At 42.6% G+C, this 25,707-nt stretch overlaps 1 protein-coding gene across 1 annotated transcript in view; it reads right to left on the bottom strand.

Moving 5' to 3' along the window:
• Window positions 1-654: 654 nt before the first annotated feature.
• VTI1A (vesicle transport through interaction with t-SNAREs 1A) overlaps window positions 655-25,707 on the bottom strand; it is a 436,058-nt gene continuing 411,005 nt past the window's right edge. Inside the window, exon 9 of the mRNA XM_063670270.1 lies at window positions 655-744. Within this exon, the coding sequence (XP_063526340.1) occupies window positions 672-744 (73 nt within the window). The 3' untranslated portion in view covers window positions 655-671. The remainder of the gene's footprint in view (window positions 745-25,707) is intronic.

Raw genomic sequence — 25,707 nt, 5'->3', positions numbered from 1 at the left:
GAGAAGGTGTGTTTTTATGCTCTGTGTAGATCTTGGCAGTTAACAGAACCCTTTGATTTTTAAGTAAGAGTGAGTCCTGCGTGTGCAGAGAAGGCTCCAATAGGCTGGGGACGGTACCTTTAGGTTCATGCCTTCCCCCAGCGCTGGATCGGAAGGATTGGACTGAAACTTTAAACATTTTGAGCAATACCTAGAATATGTATAATTTATAAGCCACACACCGTTGGCTGTCAAATAGGCGATTGATCTGACTCGGATCTTGTTAATTATCTTCCACATACATTACGCCTTAACAGATCTTCAGTATACTGTGTATCAATATTAATAAGATTATAAAACACTATTGATAATTAGGAACAGAAAGAGACCAGGCCTTTGATTCTGGCTGTTACAAATGCCCCTGCCTCTCTCCAGATTAGAAAGCGGCCCCTTTCCATTTAATAATATCAGATCAGAACATCCGTGTCCTAAAGTGGGTTATTAGGAGACAGCTAAGATTTGCACCAGGATGCAAGGGGCTATTTGAAAATGAATATGAGAGCGGCGCTGATGTGCGAGAGATTTGTGTTTCTTGTCCACAGGAGGCCTGATGGGGTGGGTGGGGCTTAAAAGGGAGCTGTGCCCACTTTGATCAGCCAAATTCCTCATTTTCTTTGTCCAGGCAAATCAGATCAATTTGGTTTTGCAGGATATTCACCAGGCTGGCATTTTATCTTGATTTCCTCAATTGGATGAAAGGTGCCCCTTTGGGAAGACAGAGAAAGGGGCTGGTGAGATGCAAGGCAGATTTCAAGCCCGTCTCATTTTGGATGGCACTTTATTTTCTATTTTTCCTTTTTGGAAGAGCCTCGTCTTTCATGTTTTTGTTGGGTTCACAAACTCATTAACATCAAACAGGCAGATCTGCCACTAACTAGGAAAACGCAAGCAATTTCGCATATAAATAGAAAGCCTTGAAGCTCGGGGCTGGGGCCAGGCCTTCTTCCTGGGGGTCTCTCACCTGGCTGAGGAGGGGGCAGAGGAGGAGGAGGAGGAGGGGAGGGAGCAAAAGGACACACTAAGGACCTTTCAAAGGCCAGTCTTAATGTGTTTGAGCAGAGATCAGTGGCTTCCAGGTCTGGGTGTGCACAAGAATTACTAGGGGATGTTTATCAATCATATTTGTATTTGATACAAATTCAAAGGCATTCTGTGTGTTCAGTAAACTTCCTTCAGTGGTTCTAAAACTAAATCTGATTTTTAGTCCATCTAGTTTTAACATTTATGATTCTTTCAGTTGCAAATGATCAAAGCCTCTAACCAAACTGTTTCAATAAAGAATGGCAAACTGCTGGGTCTTGTCACCGTCCAGGAGATCCAGGAGATATCTGGCTTCTGATGGAGCGAGAGCCACAGCTCAGACCATAGTTCCATTTCTTAGCTCCTGTTGTCTGGCTTAGCCTCAGGCTGACTCTATCATCCGGCTGCCATAGCTCCCTACTTCACACCCTCCATCACTGGGGAAGACAGCATACCTCTTCCATAAATGTTCATGGAGGAGATGAACTTCTCTTTCCTAGAAGGTGCTAGAAGCTGGCTGTCACGTCTCTGACTCTGGGTTGTTACCTGCAGATACCTGAACCAGATTATGGTTGGGGACAGGTGAAACATATTGGCTTAAAGACCTGGAGCTGTGTGTGAATTCAGCTTACCCTAACTATACAGTCTCAGTGGAGGAGAGAAGCATTCCAAACTTTAGACCTGCTTCCCAGAAGGAGTGAAAATGGAGCCTGGAAAGCAAAGCACAGAGTTCTACCATCCACATCTTCCAAGTGACATTGGCATGCCCTGCAAAAGCCCTTGTATCTGGTTTGCTCAAATACTTGCAGTCTCAGAGAGCTCACTGCTTGCCCCCTCAGTCTCTTTAATCTCCAAACAATGTCCCAGAATAAGCCATTTGGGGTTCCATCTTAAAGAGGGTTGAGACACCATTAAAAATGTTCCTTCCTCCACATATCAACTTTAGGCATTCAGCACTTGGTACCTGGCTGTCATCATTACATCCTCTGATAACCCCATCTGGGCACACTCATTTATTAGGAGCCACAGAAAGAAGGTATGTGTCTCTACATGTTCTGTGAATTTGTCCTTGTGGACAAGTCTTAAGGACCACTTGTGGCCACCATTGTCAAGAAACAATCTTTCAGCATTTCAGCAATCAAAGTGATTCACATCAAGTAATAATAAGCAACCTATCGTGTCCTAGCCTCAGAGATATGTTTATTTATTATTTGTTTTCTCCCCTAAAAAGATTTCAGGTGATTTAAAAAAATACAAATATGATTGAGAAAATAAAACACAGATAATGACATGGGCGCAAGAGAGAAATAGGATACAATAATAAGAGAATGTAGTAGCAAAATTTGCATGTTTTACGAACTGGCAGTATTACTGAAGGTAGTCTTAAATTTGAATTTCCTGGTGTATTAGTCTGTTCTTACGTTGCTAATAAAGACATACCCAAGACTCGGTAATTTATAAAGCAAAGAGGCTTAATTGACTCACAGTTCCACATGGCTGGGGAGGCCTCACAATTATGGTGGAAGGCGAATGCAGAGGAGCAAAGTCACATCTTAAATGGTGGCAGGCAAGAGAGCTTATTTAGGGGAACTCCCATTTATAAAACCATCAGCTCTCATCAGACTTATTCACTATCACAAGAACAGTATGAGAGAAACCACCCCCATGAGTCAATGATCTCCACCTGGCCCCACCCTTGACACTTGGGGATTATTACAATTCAAGGTAAGATTTGGGTGGGGACACAGCCAAACTATATCACCTGGTAATCAAAGCAAAGAGGTAACCACACTAAGTTACAAAATTTGCGTTGTCATGAAGAAGTATCAGTTAAGCACTTAGGTGGCGCAAGACTAAATCCTGGCTCTCCTTCATCCTAGCTTTGTGGCTGTGGGTACCATATTATCTAACATCTTTCAGCCTCAGTTTTCTCAATGAAAAAATGGGGTTAATATTCTATGAGTGTATACTGATGTCAATAAATAAGTAAGCAAAAAGGAGAGGAGAAAACCTCTTCCTTACAGAGTTCCAGTTTTCAATGGAGAAAGAAATATGGAAATAGAGAATCAGCATTTGGCAAACACCCCGGTCATGATTGTTTTCAAGAAAGGATCACTGATAGGTGTTAACATTAGTGGGAAAAGTATGATGAGGAACAGGATATTTACATAGTCTCAAAGAATTTCACCACAAGATACCTATCAGTTACAAAGGGGAAAAGAGTAACTTTACAGTGAAGAAAGCTGGTATATACCACCTTCATCAAGTGATCAAAGTTGACATTCCCAGTAATGAGATACAGTATATTGACATCATGTACCTCTGATATGATGCACTGAAAAAGGCACAGCATTTCTTTTGTGGTATTCTTGCCAAAAATGCATAACCTGATTCTAATCCTGAAGAAACATCAGACAAATCCAAATGAAGGGACATTCTACAAATCACTAACTGACCAATACTCTTCAAAAGTGTTAAAGACAAACTACCTCAGATGAAAGCAAACTGGAGACATGTCAGCTGAATGCAACATGAAACCCTGGATTCTGGACCAGAAAAAGTCCAGTAGTGGTATAATTGGTGAAATTTGAATGAGATTAGCTATTATTAGATATAGTTAGTTATTAGTTCCATAGAGTTAAGTATTGCCTTGGTGTTAATTTTCTGCTTTTGACTATTTTATTGTGGTTGTGCAAGATGTTAACCTTTGGGCAGGGGCTGGGTAAAGGATATATGGGAATTTTTGTACTAATTTTGCAATATTAGTATTGCAGAAGAATTGCAAAATTAGTACAGAACGAAAAGTTTAAGGCCGGGTGTGGTGGCTCACACCAGCACTTTGGGAGGCAGAGGCGGGCAGATCACTTGAGGTCGGGAGGTCGAGACCAGCCTGGCCAACATAGTGAAACCCCATCTCTACTAAAAATACAGAAATTACTCAGGCATGGTTGTGTGCACCTGTAACCCCAGCTACTCAGGAGGCTGAGGGAGGAGAATCACTTGAACCTGGAAGGCAGAGGTTTCAGTGAGCCGAGATTGCATCACTGCACTCTAGCCTGGGCAACAGAGCGAGACTTTGATTAAAAAAAAAAAGTTTTAAAAAACTTAAGAGAGGTTAGTAATAGACAGTGTTGCATAGGGTTGGGAGAGAGCAGAGCTCTCAGTCCACACTCACTCTTGTTAATGTTATTATCCGTAATACACGAGGGTGAATTATCCATGGTTGCACCCCAAAGGAGCTAGTGAGGATGACTGGTGGGCATGCAAACAATCAGGACATAATTGTAAGTGTTAACAGAGGTCAAAACGAAATACTTTAGACCTTTTACTTCAGCTCAGGTGGGAGGCATACCATTAGGGCAAAGTTGTTTACTCCAGATCAGAGGGCCAGAGCTGCGCTCAGATTTTATATCACTCCATTCCTCACCAGCGAATCTCTCAGCTGGGCTGAAACCAGCACTTTGGGACAAGTGAATTATTTTATACTGAAGGAGGAGCATGATGTGAAAAAATCAGGCCACAGGTAGGGAATGTGTTAGTGGCAGGTCACATCCGGGACTTGTATGTCTTCACCTCCCGATTCCTGAGTGTGGTTTCCAGGGTTGTACGGGACAAGTGTCTGAGAACTGTGCCTCACTCTGCAGGTAGAATACCAAGAATGAAGAGATGAGTGAGTGAGAGTATGACCATATACACCTTTTAAATTCATAGCTTTTGCTAGGGCCAGGGCTGGAGATTTGTGCTTGGTGGAGGAGAAATTGGGAAGGGAAGCAGAGAGAGGTGAGGCTGGTGTGGGTGTTTTGACAGGGTGAGAAAGCTACAAACTCCACCTTGATCAATCCCTGAAGGCTGAAGGAGAAAGCTGGAATTCTAGGAGCTATTGGCAGGAAGAGAGAGCTAGTTTGATGAGTTGGAATCCTTCATTCATTGGAACAAGACCCCAGTTAAGGAAATTTTGATTCACTAGAGCTTATAAATGATGGCAAGCTTGGGCAGTGTCCCAGGTAATCTATGAGGCCAGCTGCATAGTGATCATGAAGCCTCAGAAATGTATACAGAATTTGGGGTCATTTTCTCTCCAAGAGAAAGGGTTCATGGTTTTAATCTAATTATCTAAGGGCTACACGACTCCCTGTCCCCAAAATGTTAGGAAGCAGTAACTATATTAGTGGGAAAAAGGCCAAAACTTAATCCAACTGGTCAACTGTGACGGAAGCTTCTTACACAGTTTACTTGAAACACTGTACTTTTTATAGTTAAACCTACAGGACAGCCCAGAACCCAAACAGTTAAAGGATTTGGGGGAAATGTTTTGATGGATAGTGGGACAATAAGACAGAATGTTTAAGATCTTACAAAATACAATCCCACTCTGATGACAGAGACTACGTATTGCTTGCGTTCCTCAAACACAATTAAGCGGGTCCTCTGCTCACTTACTTGCGCCGTACAAGCTTGCATAGAGTTCTCTTTGTCACCCCACTCCCTACTACTGAAACTTATCTTGCCCAGGTCACAAATTATCTTCATATTGCCAAATCCAATGGAAACGTCTTGTCCTTGTTTTGCTTGACATGTTGATATCATCAGATACTATTGCATTTGCTTCCTATTTCTCAAACTATTCTTCTCTTGTCTATTGGTTAGAATAATTCAATTTAAAAATAACAAAAAGGGCTGGGCACGGTGGCTCACTCCTGTAATCCCAGCACTTTGGGAGGCCAAGGCAGGCAGATCACAAGGCCAAGAGTTTGAGACCAGCCTAGCCAATATGTGAAACCCCATCCCTACCAAAAATACAAAAATTAGCCAGGCGTGGTGGTGGGTGCCTGTAATCTCAGCTACTCAGGAGGCTGAGGCAGGAGAATTGCTTGAACACGGGAGGTGGAGGTTGCAGTGAGCCAAGATCGTGCCACTGCACTCCAGCCTGGGTGACAGAGCAAGACTCCATTTCAAAAATAAATAAATATAAAAATAACAAAAAGTTCAGCACAAGCTGGCTTAAACAAAGATTTATCAGCTCATGCATCGTCAAAAGACCAATGATTAGTAAGCTTCAGGTATAGTTTGATCAGGGCTCAGGCTCAGCAATTCTTCAATCTTTGCCCCCCTTCTGAGGTATTGGCTTTGTCCTCAGTCAAATTTCCCACATAGTTGTAAGATGGCTGCCGACACAGCTTTTTAGGTCATATCCATGGGAACAAAGAGTTTTTATCTTTGCTCTAATTGGATCATCCCAAAACAATTGCTGTGGAAATGCCATGTGCTGTTTGGCTTAAGACTGGGCCACCTCAATCAGTTGTTATGATAAGAGGCTGAAATTACTCCTGGAGCTAGAGATGAGAGGGATCTCATGCAAATCACAAGGCTGAGACAGAAGCCTTGCTTTCCTCAATTTCACTCTGGGCTCCTTATCAGTCCTTCAAATTCTCCTCTTTGTTTACTCATCTTCTAAATGCCTAACTTAAGTTTTAAACCTCCCATTATAAGATCCTGAGTTCCTTTTACTTCCCCTATCAAATTACTCACCATGTTTTGCTAGAATTTGTTGACCCATAACTCTCTTCCTCATTAGTCTAAGGTCCATGAGGGTAGAGTGCATGAGTATACTGTTCACCCTGTCATGTGTCAGAAGGCTTGTAACAGACTAGGCTCAAAATATCTGTGTTGAATGATGACCTGAGTAGTTACTATTCTAAGTGATTTTTCTTACTGAAGTCGGTAATGTCATCCCCATTTTACACTTGAGGAAACTAAGGTTCTGAGAGGTCAAAGTGTTATGAAGGATCAGAATTGGACATTGAACCATCAGTCTCACACCAGAACCCATGTTCTTTCTGCTATTCCTCCATCCATGAAGGAGAAAAATTAGATCTGTAAAGTCTGAGGATGTGATGCTCTTATTCTTGGTAGAGGTTGGCTGCAGTTAACAGGAATCTGAGGTCTTCTTTATCTATTACTTGAGAGATTACCTGCTTTTCCTCTGGCTGACACTATCCCAACTCTGACACTGTTCCTGCACCTTTTCTCACAGCAAGGCCTGGTCCCAAAGTCCTGCCTAGGATCCAACAGGAAACAGCTGAATGGTACAGACTTCAGGGAGGATAATGTTGATATTTTAATTGTGGGCTGGGTATGGTGGCTCATAACTGCATAAATGTAATCCCAGCACTTTGGGAGGCTGAGGGAGGGGGATCACTTGAGCCCTGGAGTTTCAGATGAGCCTCAACAACATGGTGAAGCCTTGCCTCTACAAAAAATATGAAAAATTAGCTGGGCATGATGGTGCACACCTGTAGTCCCAGCTACCCAGAAGGCTGGGGTAGGAGGATCACCTGAGTCCATGAGGTCATGGCTGCAGTGAGCTGTGTACTGCACTCCAGCCTGCGCAATGGAGTGAGACCCTGTCTCAAAAAAAAAAAAAAAAGAAAAGAAAGAAAAAAGAAAAAAAAGAATTACAACAGGCTATAATAAGCTGGGTGTGGTGGTGTGGTGGCTCACACCTGTAATCTCAGCACTTTGGGAGGCTGAGGCAGGAGTATCACTTGAGCCCAGGAGTTTGAGACCAGCCTGGGCAACATATGGAGACTTCATCTCTACAAAAAAATTTCTAAAACTTAGCTGGCCATGGTGGCACACACTTGTGGTCTCAGCTACTCAGGAGGCTGAGATAGGAGGATCACTTGAGCTCAGGAGGTAGAAGCTAATTGTGCCACTGCACTCCAGCCTTGGTGACAGAGTGAAAAGAAAAAAATTATAATAACAGCTCATTTAATTTTCATAGCAACCCAAGCCATAGATATTACTATTTTCCCCATTTTACATTTGAAGAAACTGAAGATTAGAAAGACTAAATACTCTGTCTAAGGACACAGAGCTTATAAGCAGCAAAATATTGATTTGAAGCCAGGCAGCCTGACCTTAAAGCTCATGGTCTTAAGAAGCCATAGCTCAGGCCAGGCACGGTGGCTCACGCCTGTAATCCCAGCACTTTGGGAGGCCGAGGCAGGTGGATCACGAGGTCAGGAGATCAAGACCATTCTGGCTAACATGGCGAAACCCCATCTCTACTAAAAATACAAAAAATTAGCCAGGCGTGGTGGTGGGCGCCTGTAGTCCCCAGCTACTTGGGAGGCTGAGGCAGGAGAATGGCGTGAACCTGGGAGGTGGAGCTTGCAGTGAGCCGAGATCGTGCCACTGCACTCCAGCCTGGGTGACAGAGCAAGACTCCATCTCAAAAAAAAGAAGAAGCCATAGTTCAGAGATTGAAGGAGTGAGGGTACAGAATAAAGACAAGCATAGGCTACCACCTGGACATTGTCTCACTAGGTGAGAGGTGAAAAACCACTGTGGTTTATTTGGTTTTCATAAAATGAGAATTTTTCTCCTTTAGGCTGGGCGCAGTGGCTCCCGCCTGTAATCCCAACACTTTGGGAAGCTGAGGGGGGCAGATCATTTGAGGTCAGGAGTTCGAGACCAGCCTGGCCAACATGGTGAAACTCTATCTCTACTAAAAATAGAAAAAAAAATTAGCTGGGCTTGGTGGCATGCACCTGTAATCCCAGCTACTAGGGAGGCTGAGGCAGGAGAATTGCTTGAACTCAGGAGATGGAGGTTGCAGTGAGCTGAGATTCTGCCACTGCACTCCAGCCTGGGTGACAGAGTAAGACTCCATCTCAAAAAAAAAAGAATTTTTCCCCTTTGAACTGGCTGGTTTAGCATATTTTCCCCCTATATCAGCAATAACTATTTATGAAACACTTACTATATATATGCCAAGCACTGTGCTTGCCACAGGGGAATGTCAAGGTAAATCAGGCATGATCCCTAGCCACAAAGAACTTTGTATTGCAAGTGGCAGAAACCAAACTAGCTAGAGCAAAAGAGGAATTTATAGGCTTAGGTACCAGAAAAGTCTAAGGCAGAATTCTAACTTCAGGCACAGCTGAATCCAGGGGCTTAAACATCATCATCACCTGGCGCGGTGGCTCATGCCTGTAATCCCAGCACTTTGGGAGGCTGAGGCAGGTGGATCACCTAAGGTCAGGAGTTCAAGACCAGCCTGACCAACATGGTGAAACCCTGCCTCTACTAAAAATATAAAAACTAGCCAGGTGTGGTGGCAGGTGCCTATAATCCCACCTACTCGGGAGGCTGAGGCAGGAGAATGAATCGCTTGAACCCGGGAGGCAGAGGTTGTAGTGAACTGAGATCATGCCATTGCACTCCAGCCTGGACAATAAGAGTGAAACTCTGTCTCAAAGAACAAAAAAAAACAACAAAAAAATCATCATCCTCCATTTCTGTTCTTTCCTCTGATGTGGCCCCGCTCCTGGGTGGGTCATTTCCATACAGTGGCCCTGATAGATCCAGTACCAAACATCAGACCAAGGGGATTGAATGCACACATTGATTAGGCACACATGCTCTTCTGAGCCAGCTAGGGTGCTGGGAGGCAGGAGAGAGAGGATGAGGGAGCAGTGGAGCCCTAAAGGAAAATCAGATCCTTTATCAGAAGGAGGAGTGAATACTAGTCTGGCAAAAATAATGTGTGCCCATCATTACACTTCATTTAACAAGAAAGGGCATGGTAAGGGAATGCGCCATGATAAAGAGGTGGCACTCCTGTTATGGGGATGATGAGTATGTTCTCCTCTTCAAAGAGGCAGCTCTGGAGTAGTAGATGAGGATGGCATTTGGGGGCTAAGGCAGTTATAGAAAGGACCTCTTAAAGACTGCATGGCTGAACTGAGTCTTGAAAAATAGAAGACTTGGATAATCAGGGAAGAAAGAGGGAGAACCTTCTAGGTAGGAGGCACAATCGAGGCAAAGGATCGGAGGTGCTTGGGAACGGAGAGAGTAAAGCAGAGTTAGCTATGTAATCTCAGCACTTTGGGAGGCCAAGGTGGGTGGATCACTTGAGGTCAGGAGTTTGAGACCAGCCTGGCCAACATGGTGAAACCCCATCTCTACTAAAATTACAAAAAAAATTAGCCGGGTGTGGTGGTGCACACCTGTTGTCCCAGCTACTTGGGAGGCTGAGGTGGGAGAATCGCTTGAACCCAGGAGACAGAGGTTGCAGTGAGCTGAGATCGTGCCACTGTACTCCAGCCTGGGTGACAGAGCAAAACTCTGTCTCAATAAAAAGGAGTAGAAGACTGAAACAGTGAGGGGGGTGTTTCTTGGCCTGAGTCTTTCTCAGGATGAGGGATGCTATGGGTCACTTCCATTTTTGAGATTCTTTCTATGTTGAAAAATGAAGACATGTCAAGACAGTACTAAAAATTCTTGTCTATTTTAACTCTTTATGTTCAACAAAGAAACACTCGAACACCCTTCCCCCAGCACAACCCAGGTAATTGTGTTATTCTCAAGACAATTAGAGGATCTCTGAAGGATGTTATTACATATTGTCCAGGTGGGGTGGTCCAGTCATGGCCACAAATGAAAAGTGTAGAATGAACATTTTCTTCCACCTTGTCAGAAGCCTTTGTTGACTCTCTGCGGAGACGAATTTGGAGAGAACACCAAAGTCTTGGACAGTGGCATTCTGCTCTATGTGAGCCCTGCTCCAGGCTTATCAGAGAACTGACACGGGGTGAGTAACTGGATGAGTTCAGCAGTGGCTCCACAGGGTGGGAGATAGGGCTGCCATGTTGCTGAACTCTAGGGAGCACCATCCACATCAGAATCCCTGGGAGTGATGCCCTGGAGTTTTGCAGGACGCAAAGCCTGTGTGCCCAGACATGGTGGCCCACGGAGAGTGGTGTGATGTCAAAAGAAATGGAGAAAACGTCTAATCCCAGCAGATATACCTACTCCCAGAAAAACATAGCTCACCATTCATTATCTTTGCTAAAGTCACCAAACAGCAATCTTTTTGAGGTTTAGTTCTTGTTAGTGTCAATTGACAGAATACAGGTTGGCCAGGATTCTCCACTAGTGAAGAGTCAACCAACAAGGCCGTAAAATAATTACTATAAGTTATGATTCTCAGGTAATTCATCGCCATCAACATAGAAAACATTCTGTCTGTTCAGAAGCATTTGCACAAAGACAGTGTGTACTTTGGAAGGAATTCCTAGAGCCCCTTAGTTTAAGCAAATCCAATAAGTGAAAAGCTGATTTTAGACAAAAAGGCTAATTCAGGGGAATTATTCACTTTGCAAAATAATGCTTCACTTTACAAAAATATTTCCCTGTGGTATTTCCTGCTACGCAAAATCCTTGTTAGCATGTTTATAACATGAGCCCATTTTGTAAAAATAGTGATGGCCTCACCACTTTGAGGGGGCACTCCTGTTATGGGGATGATGAGCATCAGGATTAGAAACTGCTTACAGACAGGAACAGGACCCCAGTGTCATTAACAAGGACCCTGTGTCCCCCATCAGATCCGTACTCCAGCAGCTCAAAGTGTTACTGGCTAAATCCTTCTGAGGCTCCTAGAGACAGCGTGGGGCTGCGAAACCGTGATGGATTTCATAAGAGGGAGGGAAATCCCGGCTCTGAGAAACACAGTGACTCACCCAAGGTCAACAGCAAGTCAGTGGGCAGGCCTGGGACCCTCCCTGCTCCTGGCAGCCCTGCCTAGTGTGCTGTGTATTTTTAAAAGCCCAGAGGTTCCTCCCTCCAGAAGTTCAATTCCCATCCCCTTGAGTGTGAGCTGAACTTCGTGACTTGCTTCTAACGAATAGAGAGTGGAAAGGAAAATACAGTGAATTCTCAGTGGAGAAATCTCACAAATACCACCTTCGGTAAGCTTAATGTCAAAGTTAACATCACCAGTTATATTGCAACATGATGGCATGTGCCCCTGACATGATACAATGTGAATGGCACGACACCTCTTCCCAAACCTCATGACCTCAGTTGAGTTATGAGAAAACATGAGTCAACCCCAAATTGAGGAACATTCTACGAAACACCTGAGTGCTACTCTTCAAAAGCTCTCCAGGTCATGAAAGACAAGGAACGACTGTGAAACTGTCATAGACTGAAGGAGACTAATGAGACATGATGGCTAAGGCTAAATGCTATGTGGAATCCGGGATGGGCTCTTGGAATGGAAGAAGGACAATAGTGGGAAAACTGGGGAAATCTAAATAAGTCTGTAGTTTGGCTCATAGTATTGTGTGAATGTTTTTGTTGTTGTTGTTTTGCTTTTTTGAGACAGGGTCTCACTCAATCGTCCAGGCTGGAGTGCAGTAGCTCACTGCAATCTCTGCCTCCCAGGCTCAGGGGATCCTCCCACCTCAGACTCCCGAGTAGCTGGGACTACAGGTGTGCACCACCACACCAGGGTGTCAATGTCAATGTCTTCATTTTGACAAATGGATCAAGGTTATGTAAGTAGTTAACATTAGGGGAAGCTGGGTGAAGGGTATGAGAACCTCTCTGTACTATCTTTATAACTCTTTTGTAAATCTAAAATTATTTCCAGAAAAAAGGTTTTGGTTTTGTTTATGAAGCCTAGAGGTAATTTAAATGCACGATCCTTCACTTGCTTTCCTTTTGGGAAGGTGGACCATCATTAGGTCTGGGGTACAAATTTGTTCAGTCGGGCCAGCTCTGGCTTCTTCCAGGGAAAAAGCTATACCACATCCCCCAAATTCTGCAGAATGCCATACCACCTGTCCCATTTTCTGACATTAGTCCAGCTGCCTGTCAGAGTGTGACAATGCCAGAATGGGGATGGTAGGCCTGCAGAGCCAGGGAGGAAAATGAACACAGGCTATAAGGGGGCTCGTGTATAGGAGTCAGGGAGCTTCTCAGAATAATTTCCAGGCCTCAGGGAAACACATGATTCAAGAATATAAAGTTAATCAATTTCCATCCGTCAATCAAACTGATCAATATTATGCACACACAATGGCCAAAAGGAGAGAAGCGCACCCCAAGATGCCACGGTGGTGGTGGGAGGAGTCAGTGTTTCTTGCCCATTCTGACAGTCTCCAAAGATGGCCACCATCAATTTCTTCTCTCCAAGTACATGAACGTTGCTCAACCCACCAAACAACTATCACTAGATGGAATCTCTCCTAGCCTTGAATTTGGGCTGGACTTTTGACTTACTTTGACCAGTACAATGTGGGAGAAGTGATGCTGTGCCAGTTATAGGTCTAGCCTCTGAGAGTTCTGGCAGCTTCTTGTTTCCCTCTTGAAGCCAGCTTTTGCAGAAATCCTGGAAACCCTGAGACTGTGAGGCTGCCATATTGTGAGGAAGCCCAAGATAACTAGGGGGAGAAGCCCATGGAGGACAACAAAGTTCCAGATGTGTGTGGTGAAACCTTAGACCTGCCAGTCCAGCTCACTTGCCAGTAGAATTCAGCCACATGAGTGACCTCAGCCGATGCCAAGAGAGTAGAATAGCCTGGCTGATCCTACTAAAGCCACAGTATTATGACAAATGAGAAATCATTGTTCATTTAAACTACTAAGCTTTGGGTTGATTTGTTATGCAGCAATGGATAACTGAAGTGCTCACGGATATACTTTCTTCCTGTTACTCAACTTTTTATACTTACCCTCATACATTTCAACTTTCTTTAAACGAAATGTATCAAAATAAAAGGCAAAGTATGCCTCATTTATGTAAAGTAGTGGTAGAATATTTCAGACAGGTATTAATTCAGGAATTGAAAATCAGATTATATTACTTATCTGCTCCTATTGCTTTGCTGGCTTCATACATCAGTCAGAATAAAAGCCACTTCATCAATGTGACCTACAAGGCCCCATATGAGCTGTCCTCTACTCCTTGCCTTCCTGACCTCAATTTCTACTACTCATTGCCTTTGATCTTCCTTGAATGTGATGGGTGCAGTCAACCCCAGGACCTTTGCATTTTCTGTTCCTCGTGCCTGGAATGTTCTTGTCACAGACATATTCATGGACTGCCTGCCCTCTCATCTCCTTCAGGACTTCACTGCCAAGGTAAAAATTATTACCTAACCTGATTTATTTATTTATTTTATTTTATTTTTGAGACAAGAGTCTCGCTCTGTTACCCAGGCTGGAGTGCAGTGGTACGATCTTGGCTCACTGCAACCTCTACCTCCTGGGTTCAAGTGATTCTCATGTCTCAGCCTCCCAGGTAGCTGGAACTACAGGTGTGTGCCACCACCCTGGGCTAATTTTTTTTTTTTTTTTGTAATTTTAGTAGAGACGGGGTTTCACCGCGTTAGCCAGGCTGGTCTCAAACTCCTGGCCTCAAGTGATCTGTCTGCCTCGGCCTGCCAAAGTGCTGGGATTACAGACATGAGCCATCACGCCCGGCCACCTAACCTGGTTTAACGTTGTCACTCTCCTCATCTCTGACCCTTTCTACCTGCTGCCTTGCTTTATTTTTCTTCATCACACTCATTTCCATTTAGCATACTGTGTAGTATTATCCATCTTGTTTGTGGTCCTTTCCTCTCAGTAAAACCTCAGTTCCAGGAAAGCAGACATTTCTGCTTGTTTTGTAGACTTCTATAAATCTAGAACTTAAAACTGTGTGTGGCACAAAGTTGGCCTTCATTAAATCTTTGCTGAATGAATGAATGAATGTTCTAAATCCCAAAGCTTCAACTCTGGGTGGTTTCGGGCTGGTGTGTAATGCATAGCCTCACCTACTGGCAATGTATGGCATTGCAGTTCAGCTCTATGAGACAAGAGTTTGGAATCACCAAGAATGCATTTAGGAGAACCTCAAGCCTACAGACCAGTGGTCAACAAACTTTTTCTGTGAAGGGCTAGATACTAAATGTTTCAGGCTGTGTGGGTCATGTGTTCATCACAATTACTTGACACTGTCCTTGTAGCATGAAAACAGACTTTGGCAAAATATAAGCAAATGAGTGTGGCTGTGTTTCAATAAAACTGTATAGACACTGAAATATGAATTTAAAATAATTTTATATATCACAAAATAGTTTCCTTCTTTTGATTTTTTTCCAAACATTTACAGATGTGAAATCCAGTCTTGGCTTGCAGGCCATATGAGAATAGATGGTGGAGCACCTTTGGCCTATGGGCTATATAGTTTGCTGAACACTGCTATTGACAATCTCCAAGTGACCCAAAGTGTGGACAAAGAATTCCATTTCCCAGGGTGAAGACTATTCATTTTTACAGAAGTATTATTCAAAATATAACTTCATGAATATTCATAGTAATTTCTGCATTCCAAGCACTTTTATAGCCAACATGCATGGAAAAGAAAGTGTCAAGCAGTGGCCAAATGAGAAGAACCAATCTTCAGGCTGGGAATGCCAAATCCACTAGCCTTTTCATGTTTCCTTCCTCTGAGAAGGAGATGGCCCATGTAGGAGGGAGCATGGCAGGCTATCAAAGGTAGGGTGACACAGGAATCAGGTTGATGAAGGTGCTAAAGAGGGAAAGGCTGTGAGTTGGTTTCTTAAATGAACCAATTGACTCTTCTGAGTCTCTTGGCTGAAGTCTGTGCCCCTGGTCCCAGACAGGTATTATATTAGTCAGGATTCTCCAGAGAAACAGAGCAAATAGAACACACACACACACACACACACACACACACACACCCCATAATATATGTGTATTTATATGTATATAAGCAATGAGCCAGTTCCATATATATATTCATATTGTGTGTACATATGTGTGTATATATATTTATGTAAGTATAAATATATATGTGGAACTGGCTCATGTGGTTATGGAGGCTAAAAGTCCTGCAATTTGGTTGGGCTCCATGGCTTACACATGTAATCCCATGGCTCACACCTGTAATCCTGATCATTTGAGGTCAGGAGTTCGAGACCAGCCTGGCCAACATGGTGAAACCTTATCTCCTCTAAAAATACTAAAATTAGCTAGACATGGTGGTACATGCCTACAATCCCAGCTACACGGGAGGCTAAGGCAGTAGAATCACTTGAACTTGGGAGGCAGAGGTTGCAGTAAGCCGAGATCATGCCACTGTACTCCAGCCTGGGCCACAGAGCAAGACTCCATCTCAAAAAAAAAAAAAAAAAAAAAAGGAAGTCCTGCTATTTGCGCTGGCAGGCTGAAGACCCAGGAAAGCCAGTGCTATATAGTTTCAGTCCACGTCTGAAGGTCTGAAAATTAGGAGAGCCAATGGTTTAAGTCCCAGACCAGGAAGACTGATGTCTCAGCTAAAAGAGTCAGGCAGAGAATGAATTCAACCTTCTTGCTCATTTTTGTTCTTTGGATGAGGTCCACCCACATTGGGGAGGGGAATCTGCTTTCCTGGGCCCACCAGTTCAAATGCTCATCTCTTCTGCAAACACCCTTGCAGGCACATCCAGAGGTAATGTTTAACCAGATATCTGGGCATCCCGAGCCCAGTCAAGTTGACACATAGAATAGCCATCAGAGCTGTCTTGTGTAGGTAGGAAAGGTCAGAAAGGGAGGGACTTTTAGAAGAAGGCCAGTTCAAACCCAATCCCTTTCTGACCACAGGAGAGGTAAGCCATGAAGCATGAAGCATGACGCTGGCCCTTTGTGATCTCTGGGGGTGTGTTGTGGAAGGAGTAGACACCAAAGATCACAAAGTGTCATTTTGTACTGACAAAGATTACTATTATTATTATTCTTTATTTATTCATTGTTTTTGAGATGGAGTCTCGCTCTGTTGCCCAGGCTGAAGTGCAGTGGCAAAATCTCGGCTCACTGCAACCTCCACCTCCCAAGTTCAAGTGATTCTCTTGCTTCAGCCTCCCAAGTAGCTGGGATTACAGGCACCCACTACCATACCTGGCTAATTTTTGTATTTTTAGTAGAGATGGGGTTTTGCCATGTCGGCCAGGTTGGTCTTGACTTTCTGACCTCAGGTAATCCACCTGCCTCGGCCTCCCAAAGTGCTGGGATTACAGGCATGAGCCACCACGCTTGGCCTATTTATTTATTTTTTTAAGAACCTTTAGTATGAAAAATTCCAAACAAGGCCGGGAATGGTGGCTCACACCTGTAAGCCTACCACTTTGGGAGGCCGAGGTGGGTGGATCACCTGAGGTCAGGAGTTAGAGACCAGCTTGGCCAACATGGTGAAACCCATCTCTACTAAAAATACAAAAATTAGCTGGTCATGGTGGTGGGTGCCTGTAGTCCCAGCTACTCAGGAGGCTGAGGCAGGAGAATCGCTTTAATCCAGGAGGCAGATGTTGAGGTTGCAGTGAGCTGAGATCACACCACTGCACTCCAGCTTGGGCGACAGAGCAAGACTCTGTCTCCAGAAAAAAAAAAAAAAAAGAAGAAGAAGAAGAAGAATTACAAACACAGAAATAGAGAACAAATTAAAGCAAATCCCTATGTACCTGGTTACCCAGGTTCAAGAGCTGTCAACCCACAGCCCAAATTGTTTCCTCCATAGCGCAACCCTAGGTAACTTTGGAATAAATTCCAAATCTCAAGTCATTTTATTTTATTTTATTTATTTATTTATTTTGAGACAGAGTCTCGCTCTGTCAACCAGGCTGGAGTGCAGTGGCACGATCTCAGCTCACTACAACCTCCGCCTCCTGGGCTCAAGCGGTTCTCCTGCCTCAGCCTCCTGAGTAGCTGGGATTACAAGCATGTGCCACCATGCCCCGCTAATTTTTTTTTTTTTGTATTTTTAGTAGAGATGGGGTTTCACCATATTGGCCAGGATGGTCTTGAACTCCTGACCTCAGGTAATCCGCCCACCTCGGCCTTCCAAAGTGCTGGGATTGCAGGCATGAGCCACCGCGCCTGGCTTAAGTCATTTTAGTAAGCAAAGGACATTTTATTTGTTTAATTAAAAATTTTTAATTTTCCCTTCAGCTTTACTAAGGTATAACTGGCTAACAAAATTGAATATGTTTACAGAGTACAATGTGATGTTTTGATATATGCACACATTGTGAAATGATTAACTCAAGCTAATTGACATATCCATCACCTCACGTACTTATTTTTTTGAGGTGAGAACATTTAAGATCTACTCTCTTGACAAAGGTGATTTTAATTATATAGGAATTCATTTTTTGGAATTCCAAAACTACTCAAAATCCACTTAGAAAGATGAAAAACTAGGCCAGGTGCGATGTCTCATGCCTGTAATCCCAGCACTTTGGGGGGCTGAGGCGGGTAGATCACCTGAGGTCAGGAGTTTGAGACCAGTCTGGACAACATGATGAAACCCCATCTCTACTAAAAATACAAAAATTAGCCAGGCATGGTGATGGGTGCCTGTAATCCCAGCTACTTGGGAGGCTGAGGCAGGAAAATCACTTGAACCTGGAAGGCAGCGGTTGCAGTGAGCTGAGATTGCGCCACTGACTCCAGCCTGGGTGGCAGAGCAAGACTCCATCTCCAAAAAAAGGAAAATGAAAAACTGAAGCGGCATGAGCTCCCCTGTACCTTCGGTCTCCTCCACTTTGCTGTTTATGTCTGAGTTCTTATTGTTGATGGTGTTTTTATTTCAACCTCCCCTTTAAAATTTCTTATTTTTTGCACACCTTTTACATCCTTGGGAACAAGAGAAAAAAGAAACCTAAACTCACGTGTGCAGAAGGTATGCCCCAATTCCCCTCTCCTCCTTTCTCCTTTCCCCTCCCTAGGAAAAAAGACCTCAAGCATAAAAATTAAAAAATAAAGTTCAGCAAAAGGAAAGTAATAAAAATAATCCATGTTCTCATCACCAAGAGATTGTCATCATTGCAAGTTCTTCCCACATTAAAAAAAACATTATCTTACCATATAAAACCTTTGGAGCTTGATTTTTCCCCCTTATTAAAGTATCTATGACACAACTTCCTATGCTAATAAAATATACATCTTCGCCAGGCACGGTGGCTCAACCCTGTAATCCCAGCACTTTGGGAGGCTGAGGTGGGGAGATTACTTGAGCCAAGGAGTTCAAGACCAGTCTGGGCAAAATGGTGAAACCCCATCTCCACTAAAAATACAAAACATTAGTGGGGCATGGTGGTGCATGCCTGTAGTCCCAGCTACTTGGGAGGCTGAGGTGGGAGGATCACCTGAGCCTGGAAGGTCGAGGCTGCAGTGAGTCAAGAATGCACCATTGCACTCTAGCATGGGCAACAGAGCGAGACTCTGTCTCAAATAAATAAATAAACAAGTAAATAAATGAATATATGCATCTTTGTCATAGCTCTTAATGGCTCTGTATATCTACATCCATTATGTAGATATACCTTCGTCTTAAAACCATTTTCTTATTGGTTTGTATTTTGGTTATTTAAATCTTTTGTTATTATAATTAAACTGTAATAAACATCTTTGACCAATCTTGTGCCCTTGTTTAATCGTTTCCTTTGGGTAAATTAAGCAGAATTCCTGGGGCAAAGGGTACCTACATATTTAAGGCTTTTCAGTCATACTGCCAAGACGCTTTGTAGTAAGGTGATACCAAGGCCATATCAAGTGAACCAGGAAAGCAAAAGAGTGTCTGTTATCTTAATCCTTACCAATATTGCGTATTAACATTCTCATAACCTTTGCCAATCTGACAGGTGGGTAATTGCATCTTGTAATTTTAATTTGCATTTCTTTGATCACTAGAGAGGTTAACTATATTTAAAGTGTTGGGTGACCAACTTTGCAAATTTATTTTTAGAATCTATTTTGGAAAGTTTCAAAAATTTTCAGTAATAGAGAGTAAGGATACTCCTATGTAGCTATCACCCAGTTTCAACATTTATATATCTTCCTACTTCTCCTTCCTCACATACACAAACATACCAGATTATTTTATAACAAATTCCAGGCATCATATAAATTGTACATTTTCAGTATATATTTTAAACATAAAATGACTTTTTTGGTGATAATATAACCAAAATATCATTATCAAACTTAAAAAATAATAATTTATTAAAATACCAGCAAGTATATAATCAATGTTCATAAGTCTCTGATTGTCTCATTTTTTTCTTTTTTTTTTTTTTTTGAGATGGAGTCTTGCTCTGTGCCAGGTGGAGTGCAGTGGCGCGATCTCGGCTCACTGCAACCTCTGCCTCCCGGGTTCAAGTGATTCTTCTGCCTCAGCCTCCTGAGTAGCTGGGACTACAGGTGTGTGCCACTGTGCCCAGCTAATTTTTGTATTTTTAGTAGAGATGGGTTTCACCATGTTGGCCAGGATGATCTCGATCTCTTGACCTCGTGATCCGCCTGCCTCAGCCTCCCAAAGTGCTGGGATTACAGGTGTGAGCCACTGCGCCTGGCCAGTTTTTATTTTATTTTTTTACAATTGGTTTATTGAAATCAGCATCCATACCACACATTTACATATGGTTGATATGTCTCTTAAGTCTTTGTCTCTCTCTCTTTTATTGAGGCAAAATTCACATAACATGTGATTACCATTTTAAAGGGTACAATTTAGTGGCCTTTAGAGCATTCACAATGTTGTGCAACTACTACCTTTTTTATTTTCAAAACATTTTCATCAGGCCGAGCACGGTGGCTCCCAGCACTTTGGGAGGCCAAGGTGGGTGGATCACCTGAGGTCAGGAGTTGGAGACCAGCCTGGCCAAGATGGCTAAACCCTGTCTCTTCTAAAAAATATAAAAATTAGCCAGGCATGGTGGCAGGCACCTGTAATCCCAGCTATGTGGGAGATGAGGCAGGAGAATCACTTGAACCCAGGAGGTGGATGTTGCAGTGAGATGAGATCACACCACTGCCCTATAGCCTGGGTGACAAGAGCGAGACTCAGTCTCAAAAAAAAAAAAAATTTTTTTTCATCACCCCAGAAAAATACCCTTTAAGTAATTATTCCCTGTTCCTCTCTCCCCCAGCCCCAGACAACCCCTAATCTACTTTCTGTCTCTGTGGAATTACCCATTCTGAATGCTTTATATAAAAAAAAATTCATAAAATATGTGGCTTTGTATCTGATCTTAAGACTCTTTTAGTGTACAGTTTCCTCCTCTCTCTCTTCCTTTTCTTGACCTTTATTTGTTGAAAGAACTGGGTCGTCATCTGATAGAGAGTCCCACAATCTGTTTTTTGCTGACTGTATCATGTGGGTGTTGTTTAACCTGTTCCTCTCTCCCCTGTACCTTCTGTCAATTGTAATTAGAGCTAGCAGCAAGATCAGATTTAGGTTTGATTTTCTGGCAAGGATCTTTCATAAAGAGTCCTGTGTATTTTGTATTACTTTATGTGAGAGGGTATTTAATGTTATTTGTTATAAGATTGATCAGTGGGCTCAGATATCATCAGCCTGGTCTGTTCACTATCCAGTTCCCCATTAGATTCTCACTGGATGACTTCAGGAGCCATTGCTGATCATTACCTGGATCCATTATTTCTTATTTTTCTTTTTTTCTTTTTTTAGATCGAGTTTTGCTCTTGTCGCCCAGGCTGGAGTGCAGTGGCACGATCTCAGCTCACTGCAACCCCTGCCTCCCGGGTTCAAGCAATTCTCCTGCCTCAGCCTCCCAAGTAGCTGGGATTACAGGTGTGCACCACCATGCTCAGCTAATTTTGTATTTTTAGTAGAGATGGGGTTTCAGCATGCTGGTCAGGCCAGTCTCGAACTCCTGACCTCAAGTGATCCACCCACCTTGGCCTCCCAAAGTTCTGGGATTACAGGCGTGAGCCACCACGCCCAGCCCTGGATCCATTATTTCATTAGAGGTTGTAAAATGGTGATGTTCTAATTTTGTCACTCTTTTGCACTGATTAGCTGAGAATCTTGTATAAAAAAGAACTTTCCTACAACAACTATTTGATTTTTCTGAAACATAGTTCATGCCAGTAGGGCAGGTAAATACTTGATTCTTTCCTTACTTGCCAGTCTTCAGAAAATGAATTCGGTCCCTAGCCATCTCTAATAATTAACTACGAGAGTTTTAAAGAAAAGTATCATTGTGAACTCATGGATTGGAACATATTTGATGTGCTTTGATTTAAAGCAGTTATTATTTTACTGCAGATTTCTCCACCTTTGGTGAATGGGGAGCCACTTTCGGTTAGTTCTATGTCCTTTGACACAATTACAGAAGTCTTTGATAGCTGTTTGCTTTCTGATATGACAATGATCCACTCTTATTTTGTACCTTTAAAATCATATTGTTAGCATTAATATTGATGTTATTTTGATACTATTTTACGTGTTCAAAATAAGTAATTATGTTGGTGCTCTTTAGGAATCAAGATTTTCATCATAAAAGAAATACGTATATAAAATCAAATAAGTAAAAACCCAATAGAATTAGAATTGGATTGTTTGTTTAAATTCATGATGTAGTTTCCCTTAAAAAAATATTTTTCAGCACTTTCCACTTAAACATTAAGAAACAGCAACCAATTCAGCAACAAAGAGAGCCCAGATTATGTTCTTTAAATACTATTTCTCACTAAAGGTAGGGCTCTTCGGGTAAAGATTGATGTTAGGTCTAGAGCAAGCAATTCACACAGGTTTTTGATGGACATTTGGGTGCATTTCTAAGTATATGCAGCTTGATATTTAACTTGCAGTGGCTATAGAAGGCACAAAGAAGGACTCAGCAACAGCTAGAGGGACTCCCTCCTCCCACTCCTTGGTTATTAGGCCCTGCCATTATTTATTTATTTGTTTATTTTTACCAACAAAACTCATCCTGCCAAGGTATTGGACCCAAAAGTCTTTTCCTATTGTCCGTCTCTTTCTTCTGTTTGGAGGGCCTCTTTTTTTCACCTTATATTTTGTATGACCAACTTCTCATCCTTTGATAAAACAGGGCAGGACTCATGTAATGCACTGCATTGAAATGAAGACCTTCCTGTGTGTGGCACACAAGTTAACCTCTGATAAACTCTCTGCACAATTAGAAAAAGTGAATCAGACTTGCCTTATCTGCTAGGTTTTGAGTCCTTTGGGCAGAAGAAGTGAGTCTCATGTTTCTTTTCGTCCCTTTAAGGAGTGGCAGAGGCTGGGCATACTCCTTAATATTTGCTAATTAATTTCTAGGTTTCTGTATTGGATTGTATAAAGTTTCAGCTGCTGAAACAATGATCTAAAATAACAGAGGCTTAAACAAGATAGAAGTGTATTTCTCTCTAATGTAGCCATCTTGGCCTAAAAATTTCAAGGTTACATGTGGAGGCTGAATTGGGCCAGAGCCCCTTCCCTTTAAGGCCACAGACTGGCTGTTAGCAAATCATTTCTGCTCACTTCCCTTTGGCCAGAACTTATCACATGACCACACCTAGCTGCAAGGGAGTCTGGGAAATGTAAAATTGAGGTTCTATAGAAGACGGTGGGGAGGTGGGGAGAAGGATATCAAGGGTTAACCAGCATTCCCTGCCAAGGTCCCTTAGGACCCAAACAATTCTGTCAGGACTCACTCTGAGTTTCATCTCCTCCCTTTCTAGGTCATTTAAAAAACAATTTAATTATAAAAGTAATACATCTTTATTGTAAAAAAAAAAAAAAAAGAGCTAGAGTTTTAGAAGTATACAATACACAATGTGGAAAAAGAAAACACTTTCTTTATCACCACTGTCCTACACTCTTCTCTAGAGGTAACCACAGTTAACAGTTTTTTCCAGACTTTGTATTATGTTTTCACGAGTACATTTTTTTCCAGACTTTTTATTATGTTTTCATGAGCACATGTACACACACACACACATGCTTCCTCATAGATATGTATTTATATATTTTTCAAATGGGATTGTACAATAGATATTGATATGGTTGTGTCTCCACCCAAATCTCATGTTGAATTGTAGCTCCCGTAATTCCCATGTGTCATGGGAGGGACCTGGTGGGAGATAATTGAATCATGGGGGTGGATTTTTCCTGTGCTGTTCTCATGATAGTGAATAAGTTTCATGAGATCTGATGGTTTTATAGAGGGCAGTTCCCCTGCCCACGCTCTCTTTGCCTGCTGCCATGTAAAACGTGACTTTGTTCCTCATTTGCCTTCCACCATGATTGTGAGGCCTTCTCAGCCAATGTGGAACTGTGAGTCAATTAAACTTCTTTCCTTTATAAATTACCCAGTCTTAGGTATGTCTTTATTAGCAATGTGAGAAAAGACTAATACATGTATATATATGTATATATATAAAATACATATATATAAAACAATTTGACTTTTCACTTTAGTATTATTTAGTACTTAGTATTATTCCATGATATGAATGGACCTTAAATTATTTAAGCACATTCTTCATTGATGGACTTTTTAGAAAACTACTGTGGTTTAAAAGTTGACCTTTGTTTGGATAAATATCTAAGCTGAATTGATGAGCTCTCGGCTCTGATTAGATCCAAAATAGAAAATCCAATGATTGATATATTATGTGACCAAAATCATCATCTATGTTTCTAAAAGGGGCTTGGGTACAGTTGATTTAATCAAGGTATTTCAACTTTACCAGAGAGGAATCAAGTAAATAATAATTTAATTGTTCACATTTGTTTAGTACATTCAAACTTTTCTTTTCTTTTTTTGTTTTTTTGAGATGGAGTCTTGCTCTTGTCGACTAGGCTGGAGTGCAATGACACCATCTCAGCTCACTACAACCTCCGCCTCCTGGGTTCAAGCAATTCTCCTGCCTCAGCCTCCTGAGTAGCTGGGATTACAGGTGCCCGCCATCACGCCTGGCTAATTTTTGTACTTTTAGTAAAGTCAGGGTTTTGCCATATTGGCCAGGCTGGTCTCGAACTCCTGACCTCAGGTGATCCACCCACCTTGGCCTCCCAAAGTGCTGGGATTACAGGCATGAGCCACCGTGCCTGGCACATTCCAGCCTTTCAAAGCATCTGTGATATTATTTAGTCCCTCTTATAGTCCTGGAAGAAAGTAGCACAGGCTTTATCATCCTCAATATACAGGTGAAACCAAAAACCAGAGTGCTAAAGTACATAGGAACTTGGTGGCTATTGGTCAGGGCAGACCTTGGAAAGTCCCAGAGTGGCCTGACCTCACTCTGTGTTCACTTGGTGTTCATGTACCATTGGCTGGTCTCTTACTTACACAGCCAGACCTGGGCTCCCGGATCCTGTAGACAAGCACAGAAACTGTCATAAGCCCCTCAGTCACCATCTTCTGACCCTCAAAGACTAATCCAGATTGGCTAGGAGAAGGCATTTAATGTGATGATGGCCTATCTGAGGAATTATAGAAGAGAGATGAAGATCAGCTAATCCAACTCCCTCAGAGTATTGTCATGTAAGCTGGGCCCAGGTGGCTTGCCCAAGTTTATACCACACATCAGTGGCAGAGCCAGGCCAAGAACCCATGCCTCTTGCTTTCTACTCTTGGCCTTCTTGCCATACCTCATGGATGCATTAAGAGGTTTGAGGGATGGAATTATCTGTTAGTAACAATGTGCTTGGTGGGCACAAAGCACTGGAGAAAACTCAACTATGCTTTGGGTAAGAGATGTGAAAGAGAAAGCCATAGGAGAGAGGCAAGCCTATGCTGCCAGAATCTCTTCCACCTCCTCTCTCTGCAACCTTACCCTCACAGCCTTGCTCAGACTCTGTCTGTTTCTGTGCTTGGTTAAGTTGTGTGTGAGTTTAACTCTTGCAGACCAAATAGCACAGCAATTAAAGCAAAGGCTTAGGAATATTATAGACGAGGGTTCAAATTCCTTATTATCAAATTCCTTGTTATCTAGATGATCTTGGACAAGGGCTGAATCTCTTTTGTTTCAGTGGCCTCATCCATAACATGGGGG

This window comes from Pongo pygmaeus, chromosome 8, assembly GCF_028885625.2.
Source record: "Pongo pygmaeus isolate AG05252 chromosome 8, NHGRI_mPonPyg2-v2.0_pri, whole genome shotgun sequence".
Classification (NCBI taxonomy): Eukaryota; Metazoa; Chordata; class Mammalia; order Primates; family Hominidae; genus Pongo; species Pongo pygmaeus.
This window is presented reverse-complemented; position numbering and strand designations above follow the sequence as displayed.